The sequence below is a fragment of the Ptychodera flava genome, chromosome 17 (genome assembly GCF_041260155.1).
Source record: "Ptychodera flava strain L36383 chromosome 17, AS_Pfla_20210202, whole genome shotgun sequence".
Classification (NCBI taxonomy): Eukaryota; Metazoa; Hemichordata; class Enteropneusta; family Ptychoderidae; genus Ptychodera; species Ptychodera flava.
Genome location: NC_091944.1, coordinates 1,100,681 through 1,122,678, shown reverse-complemented (window position 1 = coordinate 1,122,678; position 21,998 = coordinate 1,100,681). Strand labels below are relative to the sequence as shown.

Here is a 21,998-nt window from a genome sequence, read left to right as displayed (position 1 = left end):
CAGTACAGTTGTGGGAAAGTGGAAAAAGAAGGAGCCATGATTTGCTCTCGGTGAGTTTCTAAAGCTGTAACATTTCATATCTAAGACACATCACTATTAAGCCCATCAAATATTTGTGTTTGACCTTGAATTTTTAATATCTGGTTATCATTGAAAATTGCACCTCAGGGTTGGCCAAAACAACTTAATGATTCTATGAAGCCCCTGTTTGTCAATGAGAAGTGTATTTTAGGTTGGACTATGATGATATTAAGGTAGTAAGTGCCTTGGAAATGAAACACTTAAACATTTGCTCAAACTTTTCTCAATGAATCTTCCAGCTATCCTCTTTCAAAATCACGAATAAAAATTGGGAGTCAACATGCAAATGTTGGTACTAGAGAAACAAATTACCAAAGATTTACCAATATCAGAAATTCAAAATAGCTGCCATAGCTGGTAAATTCACATATTGTGTTACTTTGGCATGTAAAGCATTGAGCACTAGAGGGCATATTATAATGCCTGCATACTTCCTCATTTGCACTGTTATTGTAGGGCATGGGGAACTAGTGCAAATTTAAACATGCCGTGCATGTTATGATGGACATATATGACAAAAATGTTTCAACTTTTTAATGAGCATCATGACCATGTGACTAAAGCTAGTTCTAAAATAAGTTAGATGTCAGATGTCATCAGAGCCAAACTTGATGTTTTTAAGATTCATGGTTGATACAAGGTGCTGTTGAGTAGAATAAGCTCCAAACAGAAGTCTAATCATCCAACACACTTGTCTCTTTTAAAAGCCCTTACGTGAAATGATGTTGGGAAATGTAATCACTGTTTTTTTAATTAAGTTTAGAGGTTGCATGGGGTTATGGTACTAGATTTCTTGAGGGCCAGGGGTAAACTCTCTGTAGAATATACCAGACTATCTGCATTGAATAAAACCAAATAAATGACAAGTTAAACAGCAAACTCGGCTAACACAGCTCTGCATTATTTTTCATATTAAAAATTAACAATGGGAGTGGGGGGGGGGGGGGGGGAAGTGGACTTATTTTTTTGTTTGTGAATTCTCACATCACTTCAGGAAGTCTTCAAATGTTTAAATAACAGTATTATGTTAATTAAATTAAGTTAATATTCTTGGCAATGTAGTCAATGAAGCCTGCACCTGTAGAATCAGACAGACAACCATTCATGTCAGCTGTGTCTAATAGTTGCCGATTAAGGGATTTGTCTACAATGCCCTTCTATTATTTGAGTCCCGGCTAATAAAGAGAGCTTTTAGAATCTCAAAGTGTTCACATGATTTTACGCTGATGAAAACTCAACAGAACACCAATAAAGAAAAGAAACGGCAACAATAACAAAATAACAAAAAAATTAAAAGAAACTGAAATAAATCAAAACAAAACAAAATTTATCATACCTGCTGGGGGAAGATGATGGTGATATCCAGCCAGACTAGAAGTCGGTGATAAAGGCTGTGTCATTGGATAATGTGAGCTGTATGGGGAATGTGGCGGAGACTGTAAACACATACTACCAGTGGACGTTAGTGGACCATACATCCCTGGTGGATGTGGAATATGGTATGGAGGGTGTGTTGGTAGAAGAGGAGGGAGTGTTGGAGGGTACAAACCTTCCCCACTGACTGACGATGACGTAGAGGAGGGAGGATATGTTCGTTGTGTGAGAAGGGATGCTATAACAGATGAGTGTTTTGGACTATGAAGCTGCTGCTGGTATTGTTGTTGTTGTTGTTGTTGTTCTTGGTAAAGACGGTGAAGCAGTGGTTGACTGTTCTCACAATATGGTGGTTGCTCTCGGAATATATGTGTGTCCTGATTTTCCATCTTTTCCTGTGTTTCTGGCTTTTCAGTTGTCTTTGCCACTTTGCTTGTCTTAGATGGTTTCTCCGGTTTCGCCACCTTATCTGATTTTGTTTGTTTATCAAGTTTTGACTGCTTATCTGATCTTGTTGACTTTTCCTCTTGTACTGTGTGCTTGGCTTGGGCTTGAGCCTGCAGTGTAAAGAGTACATTCTGATACTTATGGATGCTAGGTTGAACAAATCCAGCAGATGCTCAATGGTAAATCTGGTACACACTCTTCAAGGTAAATGCTCTCAACAGAAAGCTGTTGCAAACTTCTAAGCCAACAATAGTAACAAGAATGCCTTATCTTATCCATGCACACATTTTAGCAGGTACGGTTCAGCAAATCTGTATCGGATTTGAAGTCACAGCGTATGGCACCCAGTCACTGAGTGAAGACATCACAGTCAAAACAGCTCAGCCAAATCCCCACCCTTTGAAAGTGGTTCAATAACCGAGCTATCGTTGTTACAATTTTTCTGAATGTAAACCCCGAGTTCCCAGAGCAAAGCATACACACACATGCACTCACACACGCACACACGCACACACACACACACACACACACACACACACACACACACACACTTGCTATCACATATGGCTCACAAAGTTTATCAAACAATGAGTACATCGCTTTTCTGAGCAAAGACATTTACACGTCCTATGATGACTTTTAGAATCATACACTTGGATGCCATATTTAGGAACCGACTGATCCATAGAAGATGTTCTTGAGCTGGATGCGCTTACAATTTTCAAAAAGAAACCTGTTTATACATTTAAATGTATATTCTCACACTGGTTGATATTTTGCAATTTCTGGCATATTTTTCAATTGGTTAAGTAAAACACTGCAAAACTCAAAACATAAACAACACAACGACAAAATGAACTTACTTTGTGTGCGAGTTTTCCAGTGATGTGATCCAGTCTTTCACTCTTGTTCTTAAACGCCGTTTTGTTTTCACTTTTCTGCGCTGGCGGTGAACTCGTTGAAAGAGACGTCGCGGATGACGGTGTTGATGGTGGTGATGACGACGATGCTGACGATGACGATGATGTTGTTGTTGACATTTTAGAAGCTAACTTTCCAGTAATCTGATCAAGCCTGGCTTTCTTAGCCTGGAAGGATACTGGTGCAGCACCTCGTTTACGACTTTCAACCTCCTGTTTTGGTTCTATTCATAGTACAAGGAAGAAAGTACATCAAAATTACATCAAGTTAAATGAGGAACATCAGCAATCAAATGTAGACACTTGTCTCTTAACAAGGTTGAATTGTTTTTGATGTATGAAGAAAAGATCCTAAGTTTAATTTACAAGGTAAATAGTTTTGTATGTGTCAATGCTTACACGTATTAAAAATACCGCCACTACTGGCAGTGTGCTTCCAGTTGAACGATGGGTGAAAGTACCACAAATATTCAGGAGAAATTCCATAAATTTTCACTGCGTACTACCCTTGGAAAGCTTTGAATTAGAACATTCTGACAGTGCTAGTAGTATGGCCATTAATTAGTTCATGAGGTTGTACTGTTTGACCATCTGTTTGCTCATTTGCATATCAGTCATTCCTGAAACTTTGTTTTTACAAACTTGTAGATTATTGGCATCTTTAGCAAACACTGAAGTCAAACAGTGAGAACTGTCTGAGTGTAGAATTTGGACTATTTCAACTCTTTTCATGATTTATTTTGCTCACTTGCATATTACTCATCTTATAAATTTGATTTCAATAATCTCAAATTTGCATCAAACCAGAAATACTCCAACCAAGTTGAAAACAAAAAATTCTCAACCAATTCCTAGGGTCATTACTTTATTAATTGTAAAGTTTTGGTGGTGAAGGTTTTTTATCATTTTTGAATTCATTCAACTCAATTGCATAATTTAGAGCAACGACATTTAAGACCTAAGAATTTTATCCTTTACCAAAATTACATGTGTTCACCGAATGTTTTATTTATAAGGTGCAACTATTTCCATAAGAACTACAAGGATAGACAGAACGATATACAAATATACAGACAACAGACACCAGACAGCTATCCCTATACTGTCCATTGTGTTACCATGGTAACTTGACACAAAAAAATTATATTTCGACATTCTGAATATGTCTTTTCATCAGCATCCTAATATGAAATCTTTCAGTTACAAAGAGTACAATGTGCAGAGTTACAGACATTACTGACAGCTTAGTAGATTTTTTTACCTCTGACGACTAAGCACGTTTTTTTTGGTGTAGAGAACCAGGTCTAACCTTTTACTTGCCAGACAGTATCACTTCCCCATCTGCCAAGTCAGTTACAAGCAGTATTGAGCAAAACTATATGTATTTTCACCCACTTAGCTTGGTCTGTTATAGCAACTTTAGTCTGTGCTAATCATCTTTGCTGTATCTGGTTTCAGAGGCATTCAAATGTTCAATTTTTTTTTGTTAAAATGCACTAAATGGAAGATGTTGTACTTCACTGGTTTTAGTCAACCTGACCTGATGGTGAAATAAATACTTGGCAGGATAAGGTTTATTACGGTAACTACACAGAATTTATCACACACATCCTTCTGCCTGCACAACTCACTCAGCTATGCAATTATCAAACCATAAAACAAAATATATATTTAAGGCCTTATACATGTCTACAAAAAAGCACACGAAACAACAAAATAAAAAAAATAAAATAATCAAACCTAGCTTTGTGTAGTGAGCAATATCATTAGAATTTGGTATACAATACCTGGTGGAGACAATTTGGATTTTTTACCCTGATTGAAGTCTTTGCTGCCAAGTCTTTTCTTTGGAGTGCCACTTCTTGGTCTTTCAATTTCACTTTCAATTTCTATTGGCATATCACTGAATAGTTCCTGTATACATCAAAAACAAAGTAAACACACATATGCTTGTGCACGGTGGTCTTGTGTACATGGTACAACTGACATATCTCTGTATGAGTCCATAATAGGACAGTGGTTATCTATGGTACCTAGTTATAACATCCATAGAAGATATGGAAACTTTTAATTCTCAATACTAAACTTTTGTCACACAAATGAAGTGTGAAAGTATTCCTGACTATGACTTCCCACAAAAGTCCAGTCGCTTTTGGCTTTATCATTGATTTTGTCAATCTAGGCAAACTTGACATATGCTGCATGCTAGCAGGGTTCCCTTGTACAATTCTGGGCACCTAGTACCAAAATATGTTATTTATGTATAATTTAAGATGGTCCACCTTTACTTTGAAGTACCACCTTTCTGTATCAAGGACCCAGAAACTTTGTAACCTTTGATTATTAGGATTAGTTTCATGTCAAATTACTGACTCCTGTACTTGTGACATCAGAAGTAAGGCAACATAGAAAACCTAACTACATCACTGTAGCATAATATCATACCATGGGAATAATGGGTTCTATGTGATAAAGATGAAAATATTACATAGCTATTGACAGGTGTACATGTAGTGTGTGTGGTGTAGCTACTACCATTAGACAGAGGGATATGTTGCTCAAGACAGTCCTTGCTCAAGCAACAGATCTTCCAGTCTACTACTGCTGTCTACCAATTTTGTTGACTGGTTATCTGTATACATAACAACTAGCATCTCTAGAGTCCCTGTGCCAGCTCGCTAAGCTGGCTACACTGGCCCGGACTGTTGTGTTGAGTCAGGCCACATCACCCATAATGCATGGCCAGCCAGGGCTGTGAGAGGGGTCTAACAATGGAACATTCTGAGAGATCTATAATTCACAGAAGGAAATGAAACCTGAAGAAGCCTACCTGAGATTTAAGGTGTTCAGGGAGATCTTTCAAATTGGAAGGTTGTACAGTTTTCTTAAAACCATCATAGAAGTACACATCATAACTGCCATTTGCATTTGCTGACAATACTTTAGCTGGATAATATTTACAATCTGTCCACCTCGCATACACTTCTTCACCAGCTTTGTATTTCTGTAATTACAAAACACAAGAAAAAGAATGACACAAATATTATTCCTAATTTTTTTCTGATGTTATCGTACTTTATCTTTTACTTTTCCCTTTTTGTATTGTAGTATGTACTAATATGCATGTTGTCACACCAACAAATGAAAAATATTTATGTTTATGAGACCATGATTCAAATTAATATTTATGGTTATCAGACCATGGTTCAAATTAATATTTATGGTACTCCACTGTCTGATGTTTTGTAGAGTTCTGAGTAGTGAGTTCATTCACAGAGCAGGTTGTGTTGATGTCTTTAAATACCAAGAGTTCAACTCCATTTGTTACCCTATGGAAGTACTTTGAGTGAAAAAAGCCATAATGTATCCATTGCCATTCATCCCATCACCCTACACCACCGGCTGTGAAAACCAGATTCAAAATCTACCAAATACAGGATTCAGCTGATCCAGCCAGAATCATTAGCAGATTATTACACTGAAATTAACTTCCTTATAGTATCTACATTTAGATTGACACCTTGAAAATATGGTTCTGGCAATACACCTAGATAGTATACTAACAATTAAATTTCAAAGGTTTCAATAAATAAGAGAGTATCACGAACACTATTTAATACAGAATATAGAAAATTACAAAAGTATGGTGTGTAAAACTGACATACCAATACAGGTGTTGCTTTTGATTTCTCCTTGCGTGCCGATGTACGCACAATGGGTCGTATACGATCACTGTCGAATGGTACCCACTCATCATAGCGCTGGTTCCAGCCTTCAAAGTGGATTAACACTTGTCCGTCTTCCTCATCAACACATACAATTTTAGATGGATACCTGTCATGACAAGACATGATGGCTGACTTATAGAATAAATGACACCATACCAAAACACAGTAACATAAATAAATGCAAAAGACTCTTTGAAATCCAATGTGTCAAACATGAATGGTCACATTTCAGCTGGAATGATCTTGCTTCAAGTTCAAATTTAGTTAGCAAACCAATAAAGAAACAAACACAAACTAGAAAGCATTTGCAAGCAAAAGCGAAGTTCCAGAGACCAGAGCAGCGGAAGAAACAAGAGAATGTGTGACAAAGATAGGTGCAGAATGAAAGAGTGCTTTGGATTTTAATATTCAAGCACGTACCTATAGGGCTGCTAGCAGCAAACACAATGATATACAACTAAAAGCAAGGCAGTCCACAGATTACAAATGCCTACATGTACGGTAAAAACGAAACAGATACATACGGGGGCGACAACGCACGGAAATGTATATCAGACAACATTCTCGCGAGCCAGAGCAATAATTTTTGCTCCCCTGACCTACGCAAAAATCAATCGCTTGACGGGTAGCGCTGAGTTGTTGCCGTAAAGAGGTGCGTGGTTTACGACGATGATCAGACGAGAGGAAACATCGCGCATATCGGACCTAGGCCGTTGAAATTGAAAACCGAGGCACATGCATTTTCATTTGATTAAAAGCACAGACTAAAACAATTTTCATTGCAATGTCGCTGTTTTCATGAGATACTGACCTTTTGATCTTGGAAAGTTGAGCTGCTTTAACGTGCAGCCAACGCATGCCGGCGCCGGTGCGGTGACGGCTGTGTGTTACCGGCCTGTGCGTTAACGGCCTCGCAGACTGATATAGGAAAAACCGGGGAAAAACCGCTGGTGGCTCCTCAGAAATACGGCGGGCAGTTTCTCCGCCAAAACAGCCGATTTTGAATCCAAATTTTGCATTGACCTTCGTTTTCGAGCACACCCACCTCGCCTAGGTACACGATGTACCCAGCCGCGCTTGTAAATTTAGGGAAAGCTTAATTTTCTCTGTCTATGCGAGCGAAGCCATCTTATGTGACGCCATTGTTACATTCGGGCGAAACAGTATAGCGCCACGTACGGCGAGTATTTAGAGAAAAATAAAATCAAAAAGCAACAAAAAACAAAGCGAAAAAAAGCTAGAATTATTAATAGCTGAACGCAATATGATAGTCGAGCAATGCAGAATAAAAAATAAATAAATAAACACACAAGAAATGCCCGTAAAACCCGTCCGAGTTGAGCGATGACGTCATAAGCGTGTCGCAATGCATTCTGGGTAATTAAGGTAAAATTTGTGTATAGCATGTTCTATGATAGTAATACCGGAAATAGAGAAAGAAAGAAAGAAAGAAAGAAAGAAAGAAAGAAAGAAAGAAAGAAGGAAAGTGAGCAAAAACTAACAGTTCCAGAGCTGGTCTCTGGAACTAACTAGAAAGCATTTGCAAGCAAAAGCGAAGTTCCAGAGACCAGAGCAGCAGAAGAAACAAGATAATGTGTGACAAAGATAGGTGCAGAATGAAAGAGTGCTTTGGATTTTAATATTCAAGCACGTACCTATAGTTAGGGTTGATAGCAGTAAAAACCATAATACAACTAAAAGCAAGGCAGTCCACAGATTACAAATGCCTACATGTACGGTAAAAACGCAACAGATACATACGGGGGCGACAACGCACGGAAATGTATATCAGACGACATTCTCGCGAGCCAGAGCAATAATTTTGGCTCCCCTGACCTACGCAAAAATCAATCGCTTGACGGGTAGCACTGAGTTGTTGCCGTTAAAGAGGCGTGTGGTTTACGACGATGATCAGACGAGAGGAAACATCGGACCTAGGCCGTTGAAATTGAAAACCGAGGCCACATGCATTTTCATTTGATTAAAAGCACAGACTAAAACAATTTTTCATTGCAATGTCGCTGTTTTCACGAGATACTGACCTTTTGATCTTGGAAAGTTGAGCTGCTTTAACGTGCAGCCAACGCATGCCGGCGCCGGTGCGGTGACAGGGCTGTGTGTTACCGGCGTTAAACGGCCTCGCAGACTGATATAGGAAAAACTGCTGGTGGCTCCTCAGAAATACGGCGGGCAGTTTCTCCGCCAAAACAGCCGATTTTGAATCCAAATTTTGCATTGACCTTCGTTTTCGAGCACACCCACCTCGCCTAGGTACACGATGTACCCAGCCGCGCTTGTAAACTTAGGGAAAGCCTAATTTTCTCTCTCTATGCGAGCGAAGCCATCTTATGCGCCGCCATTGTTACATTCGGGCGAAACAGTATAGCGCCACGTACGGCGAGTATTTAGAGAAAAATAAAATCAAAAAGCAACAAAAAACAAAGCGAAAGAAAGCTAGAATTATTAATAGCTGAACGCAATATGATAGTCGAGCAATGCAGAATAAAAAATAAATAAATAAACACACAAGAAATGCCCGTAAAACCCGTCCGAGCTGAGCGATGACGTCATAAGCGTGTCACAATGCATTCTGGGTAATTAAGGTAAAATTTGTGTATAGCATGTTCTATGATAGTAATACCGGAAATAGAGAAAGAAAGAAAGAAAGAAAGAAAGAAAGAAAGAAGGAAAGTGAGCAAAAACTAACAGTTCCAGAGCTGGTCTCTGGAACTAATTACAATCAACTTGAGTATGTCTGTAATCCTGCCAAGTTCACATGTCACTATCAAGTCAAGTTGGTATACACAAGTGAATCATACCATGTCTCATATGGCACATTTTAAAGAGACAAAGTCTGCCATTTTTCATGAATTTTGTTTGATACGAGATACTACTTATATGTTTGACATGTTGAAAGATACTGAATGAAAGGGTGACCATGCATATATTCGACCCCAGGGCTCGAAATTAACATTTTATCCTGGTAGTCATTTTGACCACCACATTTTAAATTTGGTGGTCATTGGTAGTCAATATTTTTTTAACTGAATCATATTATCAGGCTTTTTGTATTCATGAAAAGAGAGGTCAATGTTATGGTGGGAGTCTTTGAACATAGTTGCAGGGTTTTACATCACTTTTTACTTTTGAGAGTCCCTGGGACCCCTGGTGTTAGAAAATGGGAGTCCTACATCAAAATATGGGGGTCCCAATTTATTTCAAAAGAATATTTTATTGTTTATCCATGCCATGGTCTTCACTGTGTTCAATTAGTGTTATAACACACGTCAAATGGTTGCGCATTTCTTAAAATTATTCTTACATGAAAATTCTAGTTCATACTGAGGTCCCTCATTGATCAATTCAAAGAACACTATTCATAATTGAAATGATCTCATAACTTTAATGACAAGTTCATAAAGTTGTGAAATTTGAACAAGTATTCAAATTTGTCAAATTGACATCATCATCATAGCGCTGGTTCCAGCCTTCAAAGTGGATTAACACTTGTCCATCTTCCTCATCAACACATACAATTTTAGATGGATACCTGTCATGACAAGACATGATGGCTGACTTACAGAATAAATGACATCATACCAAAACAGTAACATAAGTAAATGCAAAAGACTCTGAAATCCAATGTGTCAAACATGAATGGTCACATGTCAGCTGGAATGATCTTGCTTCAAGTTCAAACTTAGTCTAACAAATCAATAAAGAAACAAACACAAACTAGAAAGCATTTGCAAGCAAAAGCGAAGTTCCAGAGACCAGAGCAGCGGAAGAAACAAGAGAATGTGTGACAAAGATAGGTGCAGAATGAAAGAGTGCTTTGGATTTTAATATTCAAGCACGTACCTATAGGGCTGCTAGCAGCAAACACAATGATATACAACTAAAAGCAAGGCAGTCCACAGATTACAAATGCCTACATGTACGGTAAAAACGAAACAGATACATACGGGGGCGACAACGCACGGAAATGTATATCAGACAACATTCTCGCGAGCCAGAGCAATAATTTTTGCTCCCCTGACCTACGCAAAAATCAATCGCTTGACGGGTAGCGCTGAGTTGTTGCCGTAAAGAGGTGCGTGGTTTACGACGATGATCAGACGAGAGGAAACATCGCGCATATCGGACCTAGGCCGTTGAAATTGAAAACCGAGGCACATGCATTTTCATTTGATTAAAAGCACAGACTAAAACAATTTTCATTGCAATGTCGCTGTTTTCACGAGATACTGACCTTTTGATCTTGGAAAGTTGAGCTGCTTTAACGTGCAGCCAACGCATGCCGGCGCCGATGCGGTGACGGCTGTGTGTTACCGGCCTGTGCGTTAACGGCCTCGCAGACTGATATAGGAAAAACCGGGGAAAAACCGCTGGTGGCTCCTCAGAAATACGGCGGGCAGTTTCTCCGCCAAAACAGCCGATTTTGAATCCAAATTTTGCATTGACCTTCGTTTTCGAGCACACCCACCTCGCCTAGGTACACGATGTACCCAGCCGCGCTTGTAAATTTAGGGAAAGCTTAATTTTCTCTGTCTATGCGAGCGAAGCCATCTTATGTGACGCCATTGTTACATTCGGGCGAAACAGTATAGCGCCACGTACGGCGAGTATTTAGAGAAAAATAAAATCAAAAAGCAACAAAAAACAAAGCGAAAAAAAGCTAGAATTATTAATAGCTGAATGCAATATGATAGTCTAGCAATGCAGAATAAAAATAAATAAATAAATAAACAAGAAATGCCCGTAAAACCCGTCCGAGTTGAGCGATGACGTCATAAGCGTGTCGCAATGCATTCTGGGTAATTAAGGTAAAATTTGTGTATAGCATGTTCTATGGTAGTAATACCGGAAATAGAGAAAGAAAGAAAGAAAGAAAGTAAGAAAGAAAGAAAGAAAGAAAGAAAGAAAGAAGGAAAGTGAGCAAAAACTAACAGTTCCAGAGCTGGTCTCTGGAACTAACTAGAAAGCATTTGCAAGCAAAAGCGAAGTTCCAGAGACCAGAGCAGCGGAAGAAACAAGAGAATGTGTGACAAAGATAGGTGCAGAATGAAAGAGTGCTTTGGATTTTAATATTCAAGCACGTACCTATAGGGCTGCTAGCAGTAAACACGATGATATACAACTAAAAGCAAGGCAGTCCACAGATTACAAATGCCTACATGTACGGTAAAAACGAAACAGATACATACGGGGGCGACAACGCACGGAAATGTACATCAGACGACATTCTCGCGAGCCAGAGCAATAATTTTTGCTCCGCTGACCTACGCAAAAATCAATCGCTTGACGGGTAGCACTGAGTTGTTGCCGTAAAGAGGCGCGTGGTTTACGACGATGATCAGACGAGAGGAAACATCGGACCTAGGCCGTTGAAATTGAAAACCGAGGCCACATGCATTTTCATTTGATTAAAAGCACAGACTAAAACAATTTTCATTGCAATGTCGCTGTTTTCATGAGATACTGACCGTTTGATCTTGGAAAGTTGAGCTGCTTTAACGTGCAGCCAACGCATGCCGGCGCCGGTGCGGTGACAGGGCTGTGTGTTACCGGCGTTAAACGGCCTCGCAGACTGATATAGGAAAAACCGCTGGTGGCTCCTCAGAAATACGGCGGGCAGTTTCTCCGCCAAAACAGCCGATTTTGAATCCAAATTTTGCATTGACCTTCGTTTTCGAGCACACCCACCTCGCCTAGGTACACGATGTACCCAGCCGCGCTTGTAAACTTAGGGAAAGCCTAATTTTCTCTCTCTATGCGAGCGAAGCCATCTTATGCGCCGCCATTGTTACATTCGGGCGAAACAGTATAGCGCCACGTACGGCGAGTATTTAGAGAAAAATAAAATCAAAAAGCAACAAAAAACAAAGCGAAAGAAAGCTAGAATTATTAATAGCTGAACGCAATATGATAGTCGAGCAATGCAGAATAAAAAATAAATAAATAAACACACAAGAAATGCCCGTAAAACCCGTCCGAGCTGAGCGATGACGTCATAAGCGTGTCACAATGCATTCTGGGTAATTAAGGTAAAATTTGTGTATAGCATGTTCTATGATAGTAATACCGGAAATAGAGAAAGAAAGAAAGAAAGAAAAAAAAAAAAAAAAGAAAGAGAGGAAGGGAGCAAAAACTAACAGTTCCAGAGCGGTCTCTGGAACTAATTACAATCAACTTGAGTATGTCTGTAATCCTGCCAAGTTCACATGTCACTATCAAGTCAAGTTGGTATACACAAGTGAATCATACCATGTCTCATATGGCACATTTAAAGAGACAAAGTCTGCCATTTTCATGAATTTTGTTTGATACGAGATACTACTTATATTGTTTGACATGTTGAAAGATACTGAATGAAAGGGTGACCATGCATATATTCGACCCCAGGGCTCGAAATTAAATTTTATCCTGGTAGTCATTTTGACCACCACATTTTAAATTTGGTGGTCATTGGTAGTCAATATTTTTTTAACTGAATCATATTATCAGGCTTTTTGTATTCATGAAAAGAGAGGTCAATGTTATGGTGGGAGTCTTTGAACATAGTTGCAGGGTTTTACATCACTTTTTACTTTTGAGAGTCCCTGGGACCCCTGGTGTTAGAAAATGGGAGTCCTACATCAAAATATGGGGGTCCCAATTTATTTCAAAAGAATATTTTATTGTTTATCCATGCCATGGTCTTCACTGTGTTCAATTAGTGTTATAAACACACGTCAAATGGTTGCGCATTTCTTAAAATTATTCTTACATGAAAATTCTAGTTCATACTGAGGTCCCTCATTGATCAATTCAAAGAACACTATTCATAATTGAAATGATCTCATAACTTTAATGACAAGTTCATAAAGTTGTGAAATTTGAACAAGTATTCAAATTTGTCAAATTGACAAGAAGGTAAGTAATTTCATACTCTGAAATGGCATTCACCCAGCAAGTCCAGTAGGTTGAGTTCACACTCTGCCAGCAGCTCCTTCAGCAATAACCTAGCATTGTTTATGAAGTCAAAATCATCTGTGATGGGGCCAACCAGTTGATGAACATTAGTCTATCAAGCCTTTGAGGATTGAGTCTATTTCGTGCCCTCTGTTTGATGGCATTTTGTACTGAAAAGCCCCTTTCACATGGGGCAGAAGACACTGGTATGACAAGAGCAATTTTAGCAAGAATGGCAAGATCAGGATACTCCTCTGTAAAATCAGTTAGCAACAGCTTGATATACATATCAAAATTCAGTGCGTCCCTATGAGATCTTGTGAAGTGTTTTTAAACAAGAAAGTGTGCCCTAGCTCTATCAGCATCAATACCTGGTGTATTGTTATGATGATTCAACAGTTGATCAAGCTGGTTGACCCCTAGTCAGGTAGGTTGGCCAAATTTTCAGGATATCTGTGTGGGTTTAGAATTACATCAAAACATTCCAGAATATTCATCTCATCATCTGGAAATCTGCAATCTAAATTCTGCAGTAGTTTGTTGATATAATTTTCTCGTACACTACAGAAGCTCTGTCTGAGTGGCTGATTGTAAGTGATTTGAATGTTTTTGTATGTGTTTTTCTGACCATTGCCAGGAACATCACCCAAATCATTAAAGACTTCTCTGACAGTGTGTGAATCATTAGTCATTGTATTCAATGTGTCCCTAGTAGACTGAACACTTTTTTGATATGGGATAGGTTGACAGAATCTTTCTGAAATGTAAGGCTCAAAATTCCAATCACAGTAAGGACATCAATCAATAAGGCAGTGAATAGCAGAAACAATGAATTGGAGACAAATTTCAACAGCCCATCAGCCTTTCCCCTTTTTTTCACTTGTAAGTGCCAAGGCAATTGGCTCAAAACTGATGAAAATCATCTTGACAGCTGATTCAACCGACAACCAGCAAACAGATGTAGGCTCAGTAATTTGTTTTGCCTGCCCATTCAACAGAGTTTGAATTTCTCTAAGTTTGTCATACATGTATCTCACACAAGAGTCATTAAAGTATTTATACAATGAATGGATTATATTTTGATATTCTTTGCAATATTCAATATCTCTGCCTGCTTGAGAAGCAGCAAGATTCAATCGATGTGCAACACAATGCACTTGAACAAGGTTGGGATTTCTGGCTTTTAATTTTGCACCCAACCCGTTCAAACGACCGGTCATTACGGCCGCCCCGTCTGTTCCCAGTCCATATATTTTGTCTACGGCCGCGTCACAGATTTCTTTCCTAGTCAAAAATTCAATCAAGGCGTTTTCGATCCCTGAAGCAGTGGCAATTTGCTGGTGACCGAGGAAAGAAACATTCGCCTCGCCATTCTGAATATATCGAACATATATGGCAAGTTTCTTATGAACGGTTATGTCACAAGTCTCATCCAACATTATACCGATGAAATCACTTGCATTTATGCTATCAATCGGGGACTTCTCGATCACACGTTGAATACACTCTTCAAACTCCATTACTATCTGCGGACGTTTGTAATATTCAATGTCTAAGCCGTTCAGATTCTGTAGATGCATGATGTCAGTGAATACATCGCATGGAAGGTCACGTTTAGCAATCAGATAAACAGTACGTAATTGTGCAGCGTACGCCTCGAGTTCGTTACTCATACCCTGCACCTGCCGGTCCTCTGCAGATTTGCGAGCAGTAGTAAATTGCGGCCGCAAGCTTATGATTTTAACACTTGTGAGATGACTTTTCGAGTCCTGATGACGAGTGAGAGTTGAATGTTGAAAATTAGAACAACCTTCCGTGAACGGGCATGTAACATTCGATTTCAAACATACATCGCATTCCATGACGTTTCGCTCTTCAGAATATCGAAGCAAATTAAATCTATCGAGCCAACTTCTGTTGAATGTTCGTAATTTTGCTGACTTGGCCGGGGGATCTGATGTATCAGTATCGCATGGCGTAGCTGCTGTTTCGGCCTCGACCGAACCTACATCGTGCTGGTTGCTGCAGCCGTCGAAAAACTTTCGCAGATCGGCTTGTTTTGGGTATTTGACACGACCCGCCATGATGCATAAAACATGTATTGATCGCTGCAAACAAGAAATCGACCAATTAAGAATCAGTTTACATTTGAAAGTAGTAAAATTTGTTTCCGCGGGTACCATTGGTCATCAAACAGTGGAGGCCAATGCACTACGGAGCATTCTATTAAAGTATGGGTCGGTAAGGTTTACTGGGATGTGTTTTCGTGTTCAGCAGCTTCGCGAGATATACACAGCAACAGATATTTCTGCGTCCGAAGGGACGCGTAGTTAGTTTTGAGGGGTCCTGGGTCCGGTTTTATGCGTAAAGGACGCAGAAATGCGCGTCATGTAAAACCCTGTAGCTGTACCCAAAATGTACATGTCTGTACAGTGGATAAAAAAAAATATACCTATTAAATGGGATAAGCAGTTTTCTCCCACCCAAATGTTCATAGCATATTGGCTAACTTTGAACATTTTTCGAACAATAAATATGCAGAAATGTGGCCTCTGTTGCATTCACGGACAAATAGATGAAGTTCTACTTTTTAAAAGGACGTGTAACTTTTTCATGATTTTTTTCATAAGCTTACAAGCCTTTTAAAAATACTATAAGACTTATGGTATGCACATTAGATATATTGGCATTAAGACAAAAACCTACCAAGACAACAGTGCTGTCATTAAACATGTTTGGTTTTGAACATGGAGGTATTTTTTTACCTCCATAGTTTGAACTACGCCGAGTACGCGTACAGAACTAGATTTTACACTGAATCGTGCTACCAGCAGTCCACAGTCAAGTTATATTTCATTTGTTTACGTTTGCGGCCCGCTGAAACATCCTGCATGCTCGTTGGTCTTCAACCAAAGTTAACTTGGCCGATTGTTACCGCGATATATCGAAGTGATCACAAGTTTACATTCCACAAAACAAGACGAATTTATCGGCACGTCGAGGTACACGATCCGTGGTGTGTACACTCGAAGGCGAAGAGGGCCGAGGGCTGCCATTTGTTTCAATAGGTACCATTTTACGACAGTCACACAGAACTCCTATGCACTGTGCGCCAAAATGTCGCAAAAATTTACGTCTTTCAAAGTTTTACGGTAGAATGAACTCATGATCGTTTCGCGATCTTTTTTTCAGAATTATCGGGTATCTGTCCAACTTTTCAGAGTCAATTTAATTATTTTAAGCTTTCAAAGGACCAAGAGACCTAGCAGTCGCTCAGGCTAAACTGTTTAAAGGGGAAGTTCACCAAGGATGATTTTTACATATGTGCCAGCTTTGTGGTCACTTAACCCGGAAAAGCTATTTTCGCCATTTATAACTTGCACGATTTTTACAGAAACCGATAGAAATAGTACAGGAAGTTGCCCATGTAATTTGAATCATGGGAAAAAAGCGCCAAGCTTGGAGCTTGCATCATGTGATATGGAAGGCACCATTTTCCAATGGGTATGGCATTGTCCACTCACCCATGCTTAAACCAGGCTGTGCGTATAACTTTTGTTTATACTGAGTATCCTTGCATAAACGGTGAATCACTTATAATAAACTGTCCACTGTCAGATTTTTGTTGCTGTTTACTACTGTATTACTGTGAGTGGACAATGTGGGGGCCATACCCATCCGAAGATGGTCCCTTCCATATCACATGATGCAAGCTCCAAGCTTGGGGCTTTTTCCCATGATTCAAATTACATGGGCATTTTCCTGTACTATTTTTATCATTTTCGTAGAAAATCGGGCGAGTTATAAATGGTGAAAATAGCTTTTCTGGGGTAAATGACCACAGAGCTACCACATATGTAAAAATCATCCTTGGTGAACTTCCCTTTAATCAGAGATTACGCGTTTGTTTCCGCGAGTTGCGACGTGTAATGCCATTCATCATGTCATAGACATTTTCTCCACGTTCGATCTCGATAGCGTAATATTTTTCCTATGAAATCTTGCTGCAGCAGGATAACCGTTTATGTTTTGAACACTAAGAAAGAATATAGCAGCCAAGAAAACGGAGTTGGTTTGAATTTGTAAGAATGAAGGGCTGTACTTTGTACATTTGTTTGTATACGTGTAAATTCCGAACCGTAGTGGTGCTATTGAAGTGTACAGGCCCGATGCCGATACGCTATCGCTAGACAAGTACAGTGCTATTGTAATACTGTATCACATTGTTGCACTAAATCAATCCATTGCTTGCCGAGAACGTAATTCATGTTAAATGAACTGAATATTGAAAGCATAATTTTATTCGCTACACTGTGCCTCGGGCGTCGATCGGAGGAGATTAGAGTATGTTACATTTTGGATACAACGTGACGTGTGCCTTTGGTCTCAAAAACTTGGGTCCCAGCCGTGGCGCCGCCGAGTGGCTAATCGCTCTAGCGGAATTGATTTGCGCGAGTGGTAGGCAAGCCATCAGACAAACCGGCAAGCGCTGAAATACTACATTCTTTTCATGGTGGTCAAAATGACCATCAGTTACAGAATTTGGAGGTCAAGCGTGGAAAATGTGGTCATTTGACGCAAGACCACCGCTAATTTCGAGCCTGGACCCCAGTTTTAGAGACAATAAACAAAAACCATTGCGAAAATGAATCAATGGTCATGACCATGACTTGAACATTTGAAGGCCCTTGGAAAAATGCAGAGTGTAAGTAACTCTGATTTTTTTGCAGACTTTACCCACTATGACATATATGCCCAATAGGTGAAAAGATATGTAGGTATGACTAAATACAGTTTTTTACAGATTTGGCAGATGGGGAGGACAGGCTTGGCAGGCAAAGGGGGTATGGTATATCTTTGATGGATTATGAGTGTGTTACTACAAATTTGTGAGGTAGTTATGAAGACACCAAATGATCAGATACAATATCTCACAAGTGTTTCTTATAAGAAATGAAACACTTTGGTGGAGCAGTAGTTCATCTTGAGAACACTAACAAAATATTCTCACCATTTTTTCAGATAATCCATTGCTTCAATCTTTGTTCCGACTTTGAAGTTAATTCCAGGTCGGAGCATGGTTTTGTTCCTGTTCTTGTTACCACTATCCTTTCTATCTCGTACAGAGTATTTCTCATCCATTGATTGTTTACAACTCTGCTTCTTTCCATCATCTTTATTTTCACTGTCTTCATGGCCATCAACCTCACTATCATCCTTTTTATTTTCTGCTTTTTCTTTTTCACTGTCCTTCAAACTCTCTTGTTTCTTTCCCTTCAACATCAAGTGAAATTAAAACATTGGGTGTGACATACATCAACACAAATTGAATTAAAAATGAAATAGGAATGAGATTTTAATATAGGATAATCCGATTACACTACATTATATCACATGAATCATATCAAAACCAACCAAGAGAGGGATTTAGTCCATCTAAACATCTATAGTATGAGGGGAGGACTCAGGAGCCTAAGCAAATCAGGGTTCTTCACCAGGGGATATTTAGGGATGAACCACCACTGTGTTTGGAGCAGTCTAATCAATATGTTCATGAATATACAAAAAACATTTTCCACACAATGGAGTATGCAAATTATGAATTATTATGTTAATTGGCTACATCTCTGTTTTTCCAAGCAGTGGACAACACTGCAAATCTTTCCAAAATCATGATGAAACTGGCTTTCAAATGACATTCTTTCATGGGTTTCTGGACAACACAACCCTGATCCAACTGGACGTCAGTCGACTGAACCCTACATCAACTCTACCCACATCATCTCAACCTTTATCCTTGATAAAAACTTTACCCCAAGACAGATTTACCTTTCATTATCATTTGTGATTTATATCAACTTGTTGTTGGTATTCCGTTCTTCTTAGAAACAGACCTTCAAAGACTGGCCCAGTCGCTTGGCTTTTCTAGGCACTGGCACCAGTTACTGAATCACCCTATCATGTATACACAAGTCTGTACAACCATCCAATATGAATACTCCACAAAAGTTACACAATATTTGATAACTCCTTGTAAGTACAAAGCACATTCTACCATGTTTCCAGAATTTAAGTATGATGTCCCACAATATCACCACAAGAAGCAAACCTCTTGAGTAAAATTAATCATACTGCAGTCCCTTGGCAAAAAAATATTTATGGATCTAGTTGTAAGGGTGTGGGGTGCCTTCCAGTTTTATAGATGGGGCATAGGGTCCTTTTGAAATATGGAAGACAAGGTAACCTCCACGTTGAAAGAGACCAAGTTGACGCAGGGTCAGGTCGACCAGTTATCCTCTTTCACTGTGCCTTATGGGATATTATGGTTCCTGCCATTGTTGTTATTATTGCTGTTGCAGTGGTGTTGTGTCATTTGTAGATTGTGTGATGATACAAGCGGGCTCGGCAGTCCCTCCCATGTGTATGGAGGGACTTTGATCTGGTGATGAGGGTCACGATGCACCGTACGAAGCATGCACATACACAGAGCTACAAATAAAATTTAATGTTTACTCATAGACCCTCGAGGGCCTATGGTTTACTTCTGGGAATATGACAATCAGCAAAGAAGTAATCGGCACTATTGAGAAATTCTCAACCACCAGTAGTACAACGAGGTCCACTAAGGTCAATGACTAGTGTCACTGCGGTAACTCAATGGCATGATTGATTAAGGTGGTTGGAAAGGCTAGAGCGTCAGTATAAATTTCAACAAAACTATTAAAATATAAAAGTAGTCAACATTCTCTGTGGAATAAAAAAAACTAGACATTTGGGCACAAAGGCATTGCAGAGTTATAGCCTGTTAAAACTTCTGAAAAACTGACCAAATAAGAAGAAGTTGGGGAGTCCTTAGTGTATTAACTATGGTAGAGGTCCCCTAGCTGTTAATAAAATGTTTGAAAAGGGAAAGTCATTATTTGCTGTTTTTCAGGAAAGTTTGACAAGGGTGGTGCTAGCATTCAGAGTGAGTGACTGCTATTGTAAATGCATTTTTAGATTCTTTGAGTGTCAAAGAGGTGTCAAAAGTGAGATTAACCAAAAAAACTGCTCTATGACTTCAAAAGAGGGGTGCAAATAGGCTTGTTTTCAACATTTTGACAGAATAACAGTTTTCCTACATAATTGTATACCAATTAATCCAACTTTGAAATGAGATATGGACATGGAATTTTTACAGCCTATTAACAAGGTTACAGATAAGATTTGTACGGCACAATTTTCCTGTATTTGAAGTACTTTTTGAAAAATCACATTTTGAAATTTGAAAGAATTTTAATAATTTTTGATATATAAACCCATGTAAAATCATAAAAACAAATTTTATTACAAATCCTGCCGTACAAATCTTACAATATATAGTGTCAACATATTTATAACTAATTTGGTAATATTAATACTATCCAATTATTATTAAATTCAAATATGTAAAAAAAATATGAAAAATTAAATTTTAATATTTACTGGTGTCATATTTCAAAATCATGGCTGCAAATATACAATTTTTATATTCTTTGGAGATAATATTAACTAAGGGAGTTATCTGAAAACTAAATATCTTGATTCTAACACTTGAAACTTGACATTAACTCTGAGAAAAGAATTGGTGCAAAATAGCCTTTCCAATACCTTCAAACTCTCCCTAGCGGTAAAATTATATATATACAACTACCACTATTGACAATCATGGAGGTTAGAAAGGGAATAGAGTCGGCCACAAGCAGAATAAATTATGCAAATTAAAGCATTCACGTTCAGCTTATCAACTTCACCATCTTTCATCATTTCATGAAAACGCACTGCTTGCAATGAGTCGCAAGAGCACCGGACTGATAAAGGTGACTGGTGTGTATCAAAACGTCGAGAATCCATAAAGATTTGCTTCTTTGCTGAGTGTGAGCCTAGTCCATGGAACGCTGTTTACGTATGCATGGCGTACAGACGGTTGTGTTCACTGTTCGCCCACTATTACGATCGACTACACGGCCAGGCACGACTTCGTCCAAAGCTCTATAATAACCGTCGACTTTGGAAATCGAAAACAACACTACCAAGCTTATTTCTGACACAAAATCTGGCGAAACTCAAAATAGCTACATGCTCCATCGACTACACGATAACATAAAGTGACATTATGATATCGATAGCTTACCTCTGAGTCCGCCATGATGCTCACATGCTGTTGACGCTGTTTAACAAGTGAATATGTGACGTCGACGACTCAACCTATCTATCGGTTGGGGGCGCACTTCAAAACAAGACGACTAGTCCACACCTGAGTCCAAACCCACTCCAAACTCAGCTCACACGACACAGTAGAGTCCTAGCAACAGCGTGCTTGCTAAAACCATAAGAGTGGGGCTCAGTCTCCAATGCTTTCTTGTTTTGTTTGTTAACGAGTACATACATACAGCAAATAAAACTATAGCTGGCACATGAAGATGTTTATTTGATTAAAATAATAAATGAAATCTTGACCAGCATGCAAAGTCTG

The 21,998-nt window shown here is 39.0% G+C and overlaps 1 protein-coding gene across 12 annotated transcripts in view; it reads right to left on the bottom strand.

Annotated features, from left to right (window-relative positions):
• Positions 1–21,709, bottom strand: part of LOC139115104 (PHD finger protein 20-like protein 1) — a 61,286-nt gene extending 39,577 nt beyond the window's left edge. For 4 of the 12 annotated variants that reach the window (XR_011548047.1, XM_070676999.1, XM_070677003.1 and 1 more), the window contains exons 1-7: positions 21,657–21,703; positions 18,516–18,778; positions 6,488–6,656; positions 5,653–5,826; positions 4,610–4,736; positions 2,766–3,046; positions 1,418–2,012 (exon numbers count right to left, since the gene is read on the bottom strand). Coding sequence is in view for 8 of the 12 variants with exons in the window: in XM_070676999.1 (XP_070533100.1) it covers positions 1,418–2,012; positions 2,766–3,046; positions 4,610–4,736; positions 5,653–5,826; positions 6,488–6,656; positions 18,516–18,778; positions 21,657–21,671 (1,624 nt within the window). In the remaining 4 variants the exon portion in view is untranslated. Of the gene's footprint in view, positions 1–1,417; positions 2,013–2,765; positions 3,047–4,609; positions 4,737–5,652; positions 5,827–6,487; positions 6,657–18,515; positions 18,779–21,656 lie in introns of all 12 variants that reach the window. The other 8 variants (XR_011548046.1, XM_070677000.1, XM_070677002.1 and 5 more) reach the window with 5 other exon arrangements.
• Between the last annotated feature and the right edge of the window lie 289 nt (positions 21,710–21,998).